The 15,116-nt window shown below is 43.3% G+C and overlaps 1 protein-coding gene across 1 annotated transcript in view; it reads left to right on the top strand.

Moving 5' to 3' along the window:
• SNX25 (sorting nexin 25) overlaps window positions 1-15,116 on the top strand; it is a 148,839-nt gene that overhangs the window by 74,464 nt on the left and 59,259 nt on the right. Inside the window, exon 7 of the mRNA XM_014594848.3 lies at window positions 10,406-10,596. Within this exon, the coding sequence (XP_014450334.2) occupies window positions 10,406-10,596 (191 nt within the window). The remainder of the gene's footprint in view (window positions 1-10,405; window positions 10,597-15,116) is intronic.

The raw sequence follows: 15,116 nt of genomic DNA, 5'->3' as shown, positions 1-15,116 counted from the left end.
TGTTACTAGGGCAAGAGCAATTGCCATTCCCACACACAGAAAGACGGGGCTATTGTTGACATGGGCACCTAAGGTATAGTCTGCCTGTAATGGGAAAATCAACCCTTCTGAGCTGCCTTCACTACTGAAATGGGCCATTAGCTAGAGCAGGGGTGGACAAAATGTGGTCCGCCAGCCCATTCTGTCTGACCTGTGGGGCCCCTAAAAATTAAAAAAAAATAATATTTATCTGCCCCTGGCTGCCTGTCATGCGGCTCTCGATGGCTTGCCAAAACTTAATATGCGGCCCTTTGCCCGAAATAACTGCCTGCCCCTGAGCTAGAGGAATTCCAGATGTCCCAGGAAGGAAAGAAATTTTTCAAGATTTCTGAGACTTGTAAAGAATTAGGGCTGTGCTGAGGGGGAGGAGGGAAGAAAGTGGGGCTGGCTTAGAGGCATTTAGGGGTACCTGTGAGGTCCTGAATCTTTGGATTATCCTGGGCTTTGGGAGGTTTCTAGGTCCCCAGTAGTAATGGCTTGCAGGATCAGCAGGAAGGGTGATCTCTAGCAATACTGGCTGGATTCTGGGTTAGCTTGTAGCCAGATGAGAATCTTAACTACTTGTCTAGTCTTCAAACTGTATGGTCAGTTTTTATTTCATACTTCTTTCGTCCTATACAGTAAATCCTTTTTTTTTGTTTTGTCTCCTTATTGATTGGCTGTGGTAAAGAGTGATCTCTGAGCTGGTGATATTCTAGGCTTGCCCGTTCTATAGAAAGGGGAATCTAAAAATCTTTCACAACCTGAGAGGAAGCTGCATAGAACTAGCAGAGATTCCCCTGCTGCAACTGGGTCCAATATAAGGACAGTGGAGCTGAGGTTTGTCGAATAAGGAGTTTTCCCAGGGCAAGGCTCGGTTTGTTCCTTGGGATGAGGAACAGGATAGCAAGGAAAAACTTGGAGGTCAGGGTACACCACAAACAGGTTTGTGACATTGAGTATATTTCTGGTAGAGCTCCCAAATGGATCCTTTGCTCCATTGCTATTCAATATATTTACTAGTGATCCAGAACGTTTTTTTTAAATATAACTTCTTTTTTTTATCAAGCTTGTGTATTCTGTGCAAAAGTGGTAAATAATTAAAAGGCAGCTCAATTCAAAGACAAAACAAAATGTGGTTTTAATATAGACAAATGCAAGGTAGTGATAAATCTCAAAATAGAGTAAGTTGTAGTCACTGAATGGGAAACTACTTTGGAAAGAAATAGCTGAAAGAGACTTGATGGATAATCAACTAACCACAAACTTCTGTTGAGATGGAATGGCTGAGAGTAAATGTAATCCTTGGGTGAACAAACAGGGGTGCTCAGTAGATGTAGAGAAGTGATGATATTACTGAACACAACATTAGTGGAATACTGTGTTCAAGTCTGGTGCCTGCCCTCTAAAAAATATTTGTCCATGTAATGGAGAGATTTTAGCAAAGAGCCATGAGAATGATCTGGGCTCGGGCCAGGCAAATAGAATTGATGGGTACAGATCTTGGAGCTGTTCTGTAGGGACTTACTGCTTCCTGTGTGCCTTTTGAATGGTGCAGTGGGAGGGCACTGTGCCATTAAAGTGCTTGACAGCTTTCACCACTAAAATAAACTTTACAGTGGATTACATGGGAATCCAATGGGACTGAGTTTGTATTTTGCCACTTTTGTAGAGCAGGGTATGGAGCTCAACCTGTTTGGCAATGCTAAAGAAGTGGATTTCTTGCTTCTTTGCAGGTAGTGATGTCTTTACAAAATAAATGGATATTTAAAATCCAAAGATTTTGGAGGTTACCACCAATTAAAACTGTTCAAGGAGTATTCTTACTTAGCCATTTAAAAGTATTCACAAGTCCTGGTTAAACAGCATGTTTCTCTCCCTGTTGTTGCATCTTACTGAGGCATTTATGATAAATGGAAGTCTTTTTTTTCACACCTAGTCTGTTTATTCTCCTTGATTAATTCATTGATGTCACAATCCAGCAAATTCCACTAAATGAATAAAACAGAAGAAAAAGAGGTCACTATAAAGGAGGGAACTTCTATTTACACCTTAGTACCTTAATAGGCAGGGACTGAGCACAAGGAATTTCAAGTTCAAGAACAGTTGGAATCAAGGTGGGGGGAACAAGAAGTTTAGAATCACTCTTCAGTAAAACTCAGTATAATAAAAAATTAGACTCTCAAATCTTAATTGTTCTAATATGAGGATTTCAGATGTCATTAAGGACCTCAAGTAAACTAGCTTATATGCCCTAATTTATTAAAAAAAATTCCCTTCCAGTTTCAGGATTTATGGTCCTCTTTGACATCTCAGGGTTGCCTTAGCTTTTAAAAGAATATACATTGATACTTGTGGAGGATGCTGGATACCAATGGTCTGCCTTTTCTTGGAGACTGAAGTCCTCTTTTATCCATGGAATGGGTACAGCTGAGACAATGACAATGCAGCCTTTTCTGTATCACTCACGAAGGAGTCCTTTCTGGGTATAGAGATTATGATCACAGGTATTTTGCTTCAAAATAGAGGTTCAGGTCAATCAAAACCTGTTTCATTAATTTGATACATTTTTTCAGTTGGGGTGGGGGAGGGGGAGATTCAACAAAATTCAGAGAAGGCCAAACTCTTTCATTTTAAATGTTCAAAGCTAGTTTTTCAATTTTAAATGTGATTTTGTTTTCAAGTTCATCTTAAGTTTTATTAACACTTTAAAAAACAAATCTCTAAAGAGACACTTATTTGACCTGAAACAAATTTCTTTGGTCTTTTCAGTTTGAAAATTAAAAATGGAGGTTGAACCAAAACTATATATTTTTGTTTTGTTTTTGGAGCTGCCAGCAAATCAAAATATCAGTTAATCGCATAGCTCCAGTAGACTTTGGCTCCCTTGCCATTTGTCAGTTCATAGAGTATCCAGTTGAGGAGGCTTTTATTGATCTACAGACCTATCTCTGCAGCCATCATTCATTTCATTTAGAATACTGAGTAGTCATTATATGGTAAAGAAGTTTGGGCTCTTATTGATCTAGCATAATCTCTTTCCACGGACTGATGTGTTTTTAAAACCCAATTTAGTAAATGAAGACATTGATTCATAACTTTCTTTAGAGTCCAAACAATTTAATTCACTTAGAGTGAAAGGTGTTATCTGTCTTTCCCAGAAGATCTTCCTTGTATGTAGGTAGATCAGTCCAGGCATCTCCCTGACATCCCATTTCTCATAGGGGGCCTGACTGGAAATATTAAAAACTTCTCCAACTTCCAATAATTTCAATACCAGATTCAGCCCAAATAGACTCTGAAGTTAAGGGATAACACTTTATCACTGTACCCTGGACTGTAGTGTTTCAGACACAGGACTGATCTGTCAGGCTTTTTATGGAACTGATAGAAACAATAATTTCTTTTTCAGAGAATTTTGAGATTTTGGTTTTTTGAGGCATTGGAGAGTGTGTGTGTGTATGTAGCAGGAGCTGGGGAGAATGTAGAGAGAAGAAGGAAGGAATGAATTCCTTGCCAGCCTAAACACCACTACCACTATAATACTGTATTTTACTTCTACTTTTTTCTTCATGATGTGTTCTTTGTATGAGAGGGTTTGATTGAGGGTGACTCCAAGGTAAATTGGATTTGAACAGTGGAATAGTGGAGACCATGTAATGTTGAGCTGGTGGTTGGCTTTGTGGATTTTCAGATGGAAGGCACATGTACTTACATATTTGATGGGTTGGCACATAGTTGGTTTTCATATAGTAGAAGGTTAGGCCAGTTAGTGCCTCACTTAGAGATTTTTCAACATGGTCAAAGCTAGTGTTTTGGGCTGTTATATACAGATTGTCTGCATATATGAAATTTTCTTTCCAGTTTGATTGGTTGGTAATTTGCATAAATGTAATATAACAGTGGTGCAGGTCTCCTCCATCAAGCTCACCAACTCAAAATAGGGAGTGAGCCCCATTTGAGCTACTGTTATGGCTGCAGCTTTTCTTCTGTTGAGTATGTGCATCCTGTGTGATAGAGATCTGTACGTGCTAAGTGCCTTGACCCCATTCTAAATCAGGTGCTGGTGCATCACAGTATGTCTGAAGCCTACAACCGAAACAATGTGGACCTACTAGCTGATATTGCTCCGCCTGACATCAGAAGAGCAGTGGCCAGCAAGATAGAATGACTAAGATGAACTGAAGATGTAAAACAGCTGCTGTATGACCATCTCAGAGCACAAAAATGACTGAAGTCATGCAGGAGCTTCCTCACTAGCACCCAACCTTTTGATGCTACGCTCAAGGAGACACAACTACAGATGTGGAATGAGCGGTTGAAAAAGATACCTGACAGTGAAAAATGGTAAGGGACTGATAAACCATGGCAAAGGTGGCAGTGTCTCAACTGCCTACACAACAAAGTTGGATGGTCCAAGGAACTAAAGAAGGGGCTATACCATTGGTTCAACCACCTGTGACTGTGGCACAGAGCCGATGTAACATCTGCTGCAATGCCCGCTGCTTGAAGGCACATATACAATGAAAGATCTTGCAAAGTACAATAAATGAGCACAAATGTGTAACAAAATGATCAAATGTGGTGCAGACATGAGAGGAAGACTGTATTTACTTGAATAGACGTCAACCCTGATTTATAAGATGACCCCCTCCAATAATTACAATATCCATATATAAAAAATGTATAAATTTTCCAGGTATAGAATCTAATTATTGGAGGTTTGCTCTGAACTTGTCTCCTTTCCACTGCTACAGCAGAGAACATAAATCTGGGGGCTCTGATTAACTCCTTTGCTCTCTGCTTCCTCCAACTTTTTCCTGACAGCTGTATGCCCCTCTCCTTACTCTCAGACTATGGTCTCCCTGAGCTCATAGAAGTGAGGAGCAAATTTGAAAACAAAAACCTTGAAGTGAAACATGGCTGTAGCAATTTGCATATAGTACCTATACACTTAGTTCATCCAGAATTGATGCATGTTAGTTGTTTTTTTTTAACTGCTAAAAGTTTTAGAACAGGCTTCCATAAACGTGCTTTTGAGCAGTGCTTTTGGCACCTACTTACATGTAATACTAACTGCGCATGATATTAGTTCAAAGCCAAAGGTTCATAATTTAGCATATAGTTTTTTGGGCTGGGCTGTCCCAGAGTCAGCAGCATTTCAAGTCATGGTGACCCTACAGCTCAGCACTGGTGTGTGTGTGTGTGTGTGTGTGTGTGTGTGTGTGTGTACACTCCAGATACCACATGCATGCTTTGTAGGGGGTAATTGGGCCCCACTCATGACTGGAACCAGGTTTTCTTGTCATGAGTTCTGGGATGCTCCAAAAATTTATATGCAGATGAGCTGCAGGGCTGAGAGAGGGGTTGACAGGGGGATTCTTGGTGAACTGTTTGGGGCCCAAATTCATTAAGTTTACTAGGTATTTAAGGCTGCCAAAGAAACGGGAATAATTGGAAATGAGAAGAGAAAGAAAGGCACAGTTCAGCTGTGGAAGTGAAGAGGAAGTCAAAATATATGCAAAGTAGTGGCTCATCATGACTTGAAAAAGAGTTGGTGGTAAGGAAGGAGTACTGTGCCTAATGAGCACTACCATATATCTTATTTAGATGTGCTGCACTGACCAATCCTTGTGGTAGGTTCCCATCAGCATCTTGGCCTTTTTGCCTAAGATGAAATGGTGCATTTTTAGCACCAAGGGAAGGGTGTCAAGGCTGGCTGTGGTCCTCCTGGTGCCAGCGTGGTATTGCAGTACCTCTAGGCCCAGTGCCAGTTCCTTGCAGGGGGAACACCTGCCTGTTTTTTTGTTTTGTTTTTTAGGTGTCAGATGTGCACACACAAAGACAAGGTTCCCATCAATATGTTTGCCTAGTGTGGGCCATGTGTTTTATAGTCATGCTTAGAGTTGGCTGGATTTAATCAACTTGATGTTTGGTTTCCATTGCTGACGCATAGTAATTTTGGCAGCAGCGTAATTAACTGGGACATCTGCTATGGCCACTGGGACAAGAGGTGCCGGTCGTGCGGCTACAAGGCAGAGACCCACCCCCACATACTGTACACCTGCAAGCCCCGTACCAGAGCCTGACAGCTCTGCTACAATGCTGTCCAGGACCGCCTGGCAAAGGCCATCTCAGCCACAGCAGGGAGATCTCCATGAACCATGCCATCCCGGTCTGTGAGAGCCAGATGCGCCCTGATGTCGTCGTCGTCGTCATCGTCATCACCACTAAGGAGGCCAAGAAGGTTGTGATGGTGGATGTGACCATTCCTTTCGAGAACTGGCACCAAGCCTTCACCGACACCTGGGCTCGCAAGCGGGAGAAGTACACTTCACTGGCCAACATCCAGAAGAGCTGCAGCTACGACATGATGATAGATGTGCTCAGTGTGGGAGTGCTCAGAGCTTGTGACCCCAGCAACGAGAGTATCCTGCATGCCTGCTGCGTCTCCTGCTGCTACGCCAAACTGATGCGGTGCCCCATGATGTCTGATGCCATCCACTGATCCCACAACATCTACGTCAAACACATCATGGGCCAGCGCCAGTACACCAACCCCACTAGATCAACCACCACCAAGGGGATAGTCTGAATCCCCCTCTGCACCTGATCAAAGCTACTCCCAATTACGGGCCACGCCACTCCACCCAGCAGGGACTACTGCGATAGGACTCCATGGACTGAGTGACTTTTTTGCTCAACTCACCCCCTCCCACCCCTGGGTTTAGACGGCTAACGTTGTACTTACTTAACCTAGTTGCGTTCCCTTCCTCACCCCCATCCCTCTTATGTTAGTCCCTCACTCGAGCATTCTGTATTTCCCTTATGGCCTCGTCATTGTTGCTCCTAACATTTTCTAATTTTCATTTTCTAACCTGTTCTATTTAGTGAGATTTCCTTGTATGTGATTATAAAATGAGGGCCTTTTTCTCCCATGCCAATTGGTATGGCGGGGGGAAGCCCCATACCATATGGTATATGGAAACACTTCTGTAGACAAAGAGGGGTTGTAGGGCTACTATCCTCTAGTCCTGTCTGAGAAGGTAGCTCCCAGAAGGGTGTGCACCTTAGGTCTCTCTTGAAGCCACTGGCTCCATTATGCTCACTGCCTACCTGCAATATCAGACTGGCTTCCCAGCTGTCCCTTAGGTTACTGGCAACCCCCCATAATTCAACAGATATGCTTTGCTTAGCATATTCCCCTTCTGATTTTGGAGTGTCTCTGGTCTTCACATTTCATGCTTCTAAAGAATAGTTTTTGGAACCAGTTTGCTTTGCTGCTTTAACAAACATTGTGCACACGCAGGAACAGGGATGTGGGAAAACTTTTTTCAAGAGTTGTCCTTGAAATATTTGAGCACCCTTTCCCACCCCTTGATATTTTTATGTCCTTAACCTGTTTCCTTTGGTCCACTTTATGCTGGGCAAATTTTTAAGTTGCTTCCTTTGATCCTTTTGTAAGGAGGGATGATGGGTATTTTGTAATACAGAATGCTTGCTCTCCGTTTTGTAAAAAACTTAATAGCTACAAAGAGTCCCTGTTTCCAGATATGCTTCCATCTGAAAAACTGATTTTTTTTAGTACTGGGCACTTTCTCTGATGTGTCTGCAGAACACCTCTTCTTGTCCTGCCAAAGATCTGTAGCAGCTACTCTAAGTATTATGGCTAAAGAAAAGCACAAATCACTAGCACATGATATTGTGGGCTTCACAGCTTACTGTGACCTACTAGGATTTTGTGAGGTGTATCTATTTTAGTGTCTGTTTTCTTTAGAACCTTTCATACAAAGCCACAGAGTTTCTCAGGTAAACGCTCAGGGAGGGGGCTATGGGTGGTATGGAACAATAGTTGGAGCTAAATTAGTCCTCTCCCTCCTTCCTCTGCACCCCAACTTTCAGGGACAAAGAACAAGCTGTCGATATACACAAGAGTCACAGATCTGAAAGGTAGTAGACATTTGAGGCCAAAAGCATAACTAAGCAGTTCTACAGCACAGGACAGAACATGGGGCTAGGTCACCTCTGGTGGCACTGCTGGACAGGCATTAGCAGCAACTGCTGCTTTTGCACCCTTTCCCCCCACCATGTGGTGCCCTTCTCACCCTTCCCTCCCTAGGTTATGCTACTGGTTGAGGCTGGGCAAGGACAAGGTCATGGTGGGAGCAGAATCCAAGCAGGCAGGACTAAGGGCAGGAACTGGCAGTCAGGCTTAGCCTTAGCAGGACTGCTAACAGTCTGATGGAGACTCACTTAGCAGATGTTTACCAGTTTCTTGCAAGGCATGGCCTAGCCTAGTTGCATCAAACTGAAGGTGTGGTTATAACAATACAACTGGCTCAAGGACACCTGCTCATTATACACACTTGCCTTCTATGTTCCTTAACTTGATTCATGCAAATGACTATAATTGGTAATTATTTAAAACAATTTCCCCCCATTGTTTTAATTCTAGTTTTCACTTCTCCTTTAAACACTGTTGATACATTCCTAAATAATAAGTAACTATTTTTAGACCTTTCTATTAGCTTCCCAGCACTACAGCTCTTATACTGCTCCCTCTCAGGTACTACTCCGTCTCTCAAGTAATGGTCTTTTTTATGACTTCCCATTCTTAACTTCACTCCACCTCTTCATAAACCAGTGCCTTATTCCTACTCCTCCAAAGAATGCTGCTGTTCTGCAGAACGCTTTTTTCCTCCCACTTGCTTCCATTCATCTCCATTCTGCCACTGTCCATTGACAGTCTATTTCCAAGCTGTGATATTGAATGTCCTAAGAAGTTAATTTAAGAGGACAATTTGAGAGGAATGCGACTGCTGAATACTTTGTGCAATACATACACAAAATACAAGCACAGACATTTTCCCAATAATTTCCCTTTATTTTGTGTTCCCACTCCTCGTATAAAGGCAAAGTCTGTGTACTTGTAAGTGTAAACCAGTGTGGTTCACTACCTCATCTGACTCCAGGCACCCCTCATTCGACTCAAGGCACTCCTCCATAACGCTTGTGAATTGAGTGACGCCCAATTTCAAAAACTAATTTATATATTATAGTGCTTACCTCCTTGCAAAGGGTCCCAGGCGGAGGGTGGGGAGGGATTTGGCCAGGCAGAAACAAGTTTGAGCCTGTCATCCCTTACCTCAAGACACTCGTCAAAGGATTTGGCAGTGCCTCTGGGTTGAGAGTATCACTGGGGTAAACCCTCTAGTGCAGGGACTTTATGTTATGTTTTATGTGAAATGTATCATACACACTTAGGGTGCCATATAAATAGTAAATTACAGAGATGATATTAACTATAAGATAAAGCTATTTTAACCATTAAAAAATTAGTTTCACTGGTATGTAATCTCTGTCTAAAAGTCAACAGATCACTTTATTCGGTAACTCTCCTGGTTAGAGGTTGCTATTTTTGTAAGAAGGGCAAATAGGAGATGGGAGAGAAGATATAAGGTACAATGTGCCCATACCTTCTTCAAATTATAAAATGTACAAATGAACAAAGTGATTTGGCATCTCCAGATTCAATCTGTTATTGTTAGAAATGGGAATGATGAATATAATGATAAAAACAAAAACACATTCACATTATTTAACACAATGTGACCATTTAACTGATTAGCCTGATTTTTCTTCTTTTCTTTCCTGTGACAAATACCTGCTACTAAATAAGAGGAGTCCCCATAAAACTTCATGTTACCTCTCTCCATGGGCCCAAACTCTTTCTCTCACAATATCCTGCACGTCCACTGTTATGAACCAGTAGGTCTGACTGGGTCAAGAACTGAGCATTCAGCCTTGAATGGTCTTGGATAGAGTTCAGGCCAAGTAGCTTGAACTGTGTGAACAAGAAGTATGACTGAGCAAAACACAACCAACAGAATGTCTGAAAAGGAATTGTTCCCAATCGGGCATAACCCAGGAATCATTCTCATTGCTGCATCAATTTTGATCTGTGTTTTGTTGTTAAATAGGCATTTAAAGAACTAGGAAGAAATTGGGGTTGGAGGGAAAAATAGATTGAATGTACTCTGTGCCTTTCTGATGCTGGTGCACAAAATGCATTCTGCTGAATGCCCCCCGCCCCCACAATGACCCACTCTTCATTTAACAACCTTCCATTACCCTAGCAATACTTGATTAATTTTTTTTTGTCTCTTGAGTGCGTTTCATCCAGCCCAAGCCTTTATGTTAGTGGAACTTTCTGAGAGTATACCCAGGGAGTTGCCAGTCAGTTTTTGAAGCAGGGATTGTTGTTGCTTTGTTTTGTTTTTAATTCAAATACCCAACAAGTTGTTGAATGCCATGTGCATCAAAGGCTAGTAAACTGGAGTTTTATGTTGTGAAGAATTATTTCTGATTTACCTACTCTGTACCATAGATACTAAAGGTAAAGAGACTGCTGCCATGAAAGCTGACCTCTTGAGGGCCCGCAACGTGAAGAGGTATATTAATCAGTTGACTGTGGCAAAGAAGCAATGTGAGAAGAGAATAAGGCTTCTTGGGGGTCCTGCTTATGACCAGCAGGACGATGGTACACCTGACGAGGGGGATGGCCCTCCAAGCCAGAAGGTAAGAATCGTATATAGTCAGAATGAAATTCTGAAATGTCTTAGCATTTTGCTTCATTATCTGTCCCTTTTCAAGCTCATGAGATCATTTTAATAATTGCTACTTGGCTGTGCAACAGAATTTCAGGGAGGCCATTCACACTGAAGATGGTAAAATCTTTGTAATTGCAGTTGTAGCAAAATATATAGGTAAAGCCTGAAGTAAGAGTTTTTTTCCCTTTTCCCTTAAAATATGATTATAGAAAAGCAGCATGGGCAATGGCAGTCCAGTCTTTATCTATTTCAAAGCCAGGAAAGTAGAGGTATAGCAAAATATGTTAGTGCCCTGGGCAGAGGCATGGGGAAATGGAAGGCAATTTCATGCTGACCACCAGAGAGCAGGAGGGAAAGGGGACTCTTACCTGTGCCTGCTCTCTGCACTTGTGTCCGTAGGTGCTGACTCTGTGCTCTGTGGCTCAGGCACCCACTGAAAAATATTAGCAAGTCCTTAGCATCCATGAGCCATTGCCATTTTGGTTTTACATGTTAGAACTCTGTGGCTTCTTACAGACATTTAAAAAACAAAACAAATAACCCATGCTTCACCAGGAGCAGCAGCGTGTTACTTCAACCTGGCTCTGCAGCGTCTGTAAAGATTGGGCACTTCAGCGGGGCTTTTTGGGGCTTTTAGCTAAAGCTAATTCAGTCAGTTATTAGATAAAAGTGCCAATAAAGCCCCAGTAAAGTGCCTCATCTTTACAGACATTGGGTGAGCCGGGTTCAAGTAACACACTACCTCTTCTGAGCATGTGTGGGGCTTGGCACGAGAACACGCGCAAAAAAAAAAAAAAAAAGCATCCACTGGCAAAAACCAAAGTCGGCGCCTATGCATGTGGCAGCTGCTACAGCTCCTGCTTAGCTGAAGAGCACTCTCACTACACACTGGCACAGCAGCCCAGGTGACATGGAATCCATGAGATCACTCTTGGTGCCCCCTTCACTCCCCCTTGTAATACACTTGGTGCAGGGCTGTACCTCCCACGGCAAAGCCCAACATGCCCCTGTCCCCCACAGATATATTACAGGGCATAGAGCTGTTGTGCCTGCTCAGCTCCCTATGGCTGGGCTATGTAGGGTTGTCCCTGCCATGGAAAAGACTCCTGGGTGGGAGTAGGCCATATAGGTGCCCCCTCTAAGTCAACAGTCCAGGATGGATGCCCCCCTCATTCCACCCTAATTACACTACTGTTGTGGTGGAACAGATCCTGCAGACAGCTGTGTACGTGAGCAATCCCATTTTTCTTCACTTGTCTTTCCTTAAACAAAACTAATATTAGCTTCTTGCTCACACCTTTCTTAAAAGGAAACTGGTTGTCCTAGAAGCCCTTACAGGTACTAAGTTGTTTACAGAACAGCCAGTAGAGGAAAAATTTGTTTTTTTACTCCTCTTGTAATGTGTGAAGAAGTTTAAGGACAGACATTTATTGATGGTGTTTAGTCTGCTTGTTTTATTTAAGCATATTGAAGATATCTGAATTCTTTTAATAGACTTAGGGAATATACTGTATTCATTAAGTGAAGAGTGAATTAACTAATAGCCTAGTCTTGTGCTTTTGTCATAGCCATACAATACAGACAACTTTCTCTGTTGCAGTAGAGAGAGAGTAATATCATTTCCTGTAAGTGTCTTCATTGTAATGCATGCTTTGCTTACAGCAGGGGTTTTCAACTTTTTTAAAACAAGTGTACCCCTTCTCTCTTGAAGTTCCAGCTCATGTACCCCTTTATATTTTTTCGTTTTTTTAAGGGGCGGGGGGCAGGACTGAGCCACGTGGGGGCAGCTCCTGCAGCTATGCGCACCCCTGGGAGGGCATGGGGGCATGTGCCCCCAGAGCTGCGCATGGGAGGGCAGGCTGCTGCTGTGGGCTGGGGCTGGCACTGGGCTGTTCCCAGCGGGGGCTGGGCCACACTGTGTTCAGGGCAAGCAGCGGCAGCACTGGGAGATGTGGTTGGAGGAGCTACAGCGAATTCTGATACTGCTGTAGCCCCCTCCCAGCACTGCAACCTGCCCTGAGCGCAGCCCGGCCCAGCCACCGCTGGGAAGAGCCTGGCACAGCCCCAGCCCACAGAGGCAGTCTGCCCTGCCCCACGCAGATCTGGGGGCACATGTCCCCCATGCCCTCCCAGGGTGCGAGCAGTGGCGGGAGCCACCACCCCTTCCCCCCAGATGAGCTGCTCATAATTCCATCCGGCACTCTGCCTCAACTCCTGCTGCTGCACATGGCTCTGAGAGGGCATGGGGGGCATGTGCCCCTGGATCTGCGTGTGGGGTGGGGTGGGGTGGGCTGCAGCTACAGGCTGGGGCTAGCACGAGTCTGTTCAGGGTGGGGGCTGGGCTGGGCTGCACTGGGGCAGGCAGTGAATTTTGGTGTGGCTGCAGCCCTTCCCGTAGCCCCCTCCCAATGCTACCACCACCCGCCCAGAGCACAGCACGGCACAGTCCCAGCCTCAGCCTACAGAGGCAGCCCACCCTGCCCCATGCAGATCTGGGGGTACACGCTCCTGTGCTCTTCCAGGATGCATGCAGAAGTGGGAGCCATTCTTCACATGGCTCAGTCCACATGGCTCATCCTGGCTGGGCAGCCCTTGCCCCACTTCCTCCCCCACCGCTGTGGCCTCAATGTGTCTACCCCCCCACCCCCTCCAGTACCTGCCCTCGCCACACACTTGCCCGGCTGCTCTCCTGGCTGCCTGCATGCTGCACTGCAGCTGTGTGCGCTCATGCAGCACTTACCAGCCACATTATGTCTGCATATCCCCTAGGACCTTTTTAAGTACACCCAGGGGTATGTGTACCCCCATTTGACAACCACTGGCTTACAGAGTTGTTTCTGAAAGTAGTCAGGTGAGCTGTCCCTGTTCTTAGAACACACATTTAAGATCTGAAATGGCTAAAATCCAAAATTAGCTGAATTTCTTTCACAGAAAAAGCAATGCTGGTCATAAAATAGCTGGATTTTACTCGCAGAGCAATATAAATATTTCAGGGACTTTAAAGGCTTCTATTTGTTTTGTTTATTTTAAATAGAGTTGTATCTTACCTTATTGCCCTGTCCTGAATCAGATTGCCCTAGATAGAGATCACTGAATGTGTTCATGATAAATATCTAGTAGATCTGCCTATGTACTATAGTTAGCTGTTAAACAGACCCTTATGCAATACTGGGGGTTGTATTTTGTCTCAATGAGGAAAAAATGCAATTTGAATGTGTAAACCTTTAGTGCAGATTCCAACTAATGCCAATGTATTTTTAACTTTATTAATGAATCCAGCTTACCAAATAACAGATTTGACATTTAAATATGCATCCAATTTCCTAAAATATGCATAAAGACAGATATTTATCATCCCATCAGCAGTGCTCCCTTAATCCAAATCTATGTCCACAGGATTTTTGTTCTTTTCTTTCCTTCCTTTCAGTCTCTGACAGTTCCTTTAGATTTCCATCAATGTTAATCTTTTATGTTTCTTTATTTGTATGTATTAATTCAACCCCCCCCCCCCTTTTTTCTCTAGAGATAATATAGATCTCACTGTCGTCTTATCTCTGGAGATTTTTTTTAAGCAAATTCCAAAAATTTTCAGCAGACTTCCAAGTATCTTTGTTCCTTCTCCCCTGCAAAACAGTGACTTGATAGGGCAACTTTTTCATTACTAAAAGTTTCCGAACTTTTTGAAACCAGTCACTGATTTTAAGGGTGTCACACTTTTTCTAAGGAACCTTGTCTGCCTGTGTCCTTAGACCAACATGGCTACAACCTACACCCCTGCAACATTTTTTCCAGGCTTTTGCTGTTGTAATTCTTGCAGCCACTAAAAGATGAGTGATCAGTTCCTTACGACTCTTATACGTCGCAGTGTTCTCAGGAAGGTTCGATAGGAGCACTAAGGGGTTATCTGATAAGTAGCACCCTGTTATTTTCCTCACTATATCTCCCACCTTCTTCCAGAACTTGAATTCTGGGACATGTCTACCAGATGTGGTGGAATCCCCCCAACTGGCCACACTCCCTTCAACATTTTCCTGCTCCCGTACCATAAATGTATTTAATTTTAAATGGGGTAAGATACCATCAATATAGGTTTTTAAAATAATTTTCTTTTATTGTGCAAATTAAAAAAATCCTTCCATGGAATTTGGCAAAGCCTTTTGATTACCAGGGGTGTCATATTTATCATGCTGTTTGGCTTGAGTGGTGGCAGAGATAAAGGTTGTTGCTTGCAGTTTTCTCTCCATCCTTGAAGCTGTTTTGGAGGGTGTTTCTTAAGGCTTAAAGGAATGGTTGTGGCTGATAATTCTAAGATTAGATCTACTCCCCAAATATTTGGTTTGAGCTGGTTCATGTGACCCATGCATATGTGGGCATGTAACTTTGGTCTCTGTAGTATAATCAGTGTTGATATTGAGCAGTGGTGATTTATGAGAACCTTTCTTTATGTGCTTTGAAGCAGTAGGATATTGAATTCTGTTTCAAAACAGA

The sequence above is a fragment of the Alligator mississippiensis genome, chromosome 2 (assembly GCF_030867095.1).
Source record: "Alligator mississippiensis isolate rAllMis1 chromosome 2, rAllMis1, whole genome shotgun sequence".
NCBI classification, from domain to species: Eukaryota; Metazoa; Chordata; order Crocodylia; family Alligatoridae; genus Alligator; species Alligator mississippiensis.
The sequence above is the reverse complement of the archived record's forward strand: the minus strand, read 5'-3'. Positions and strand labels throughout refer to the sequence as shown.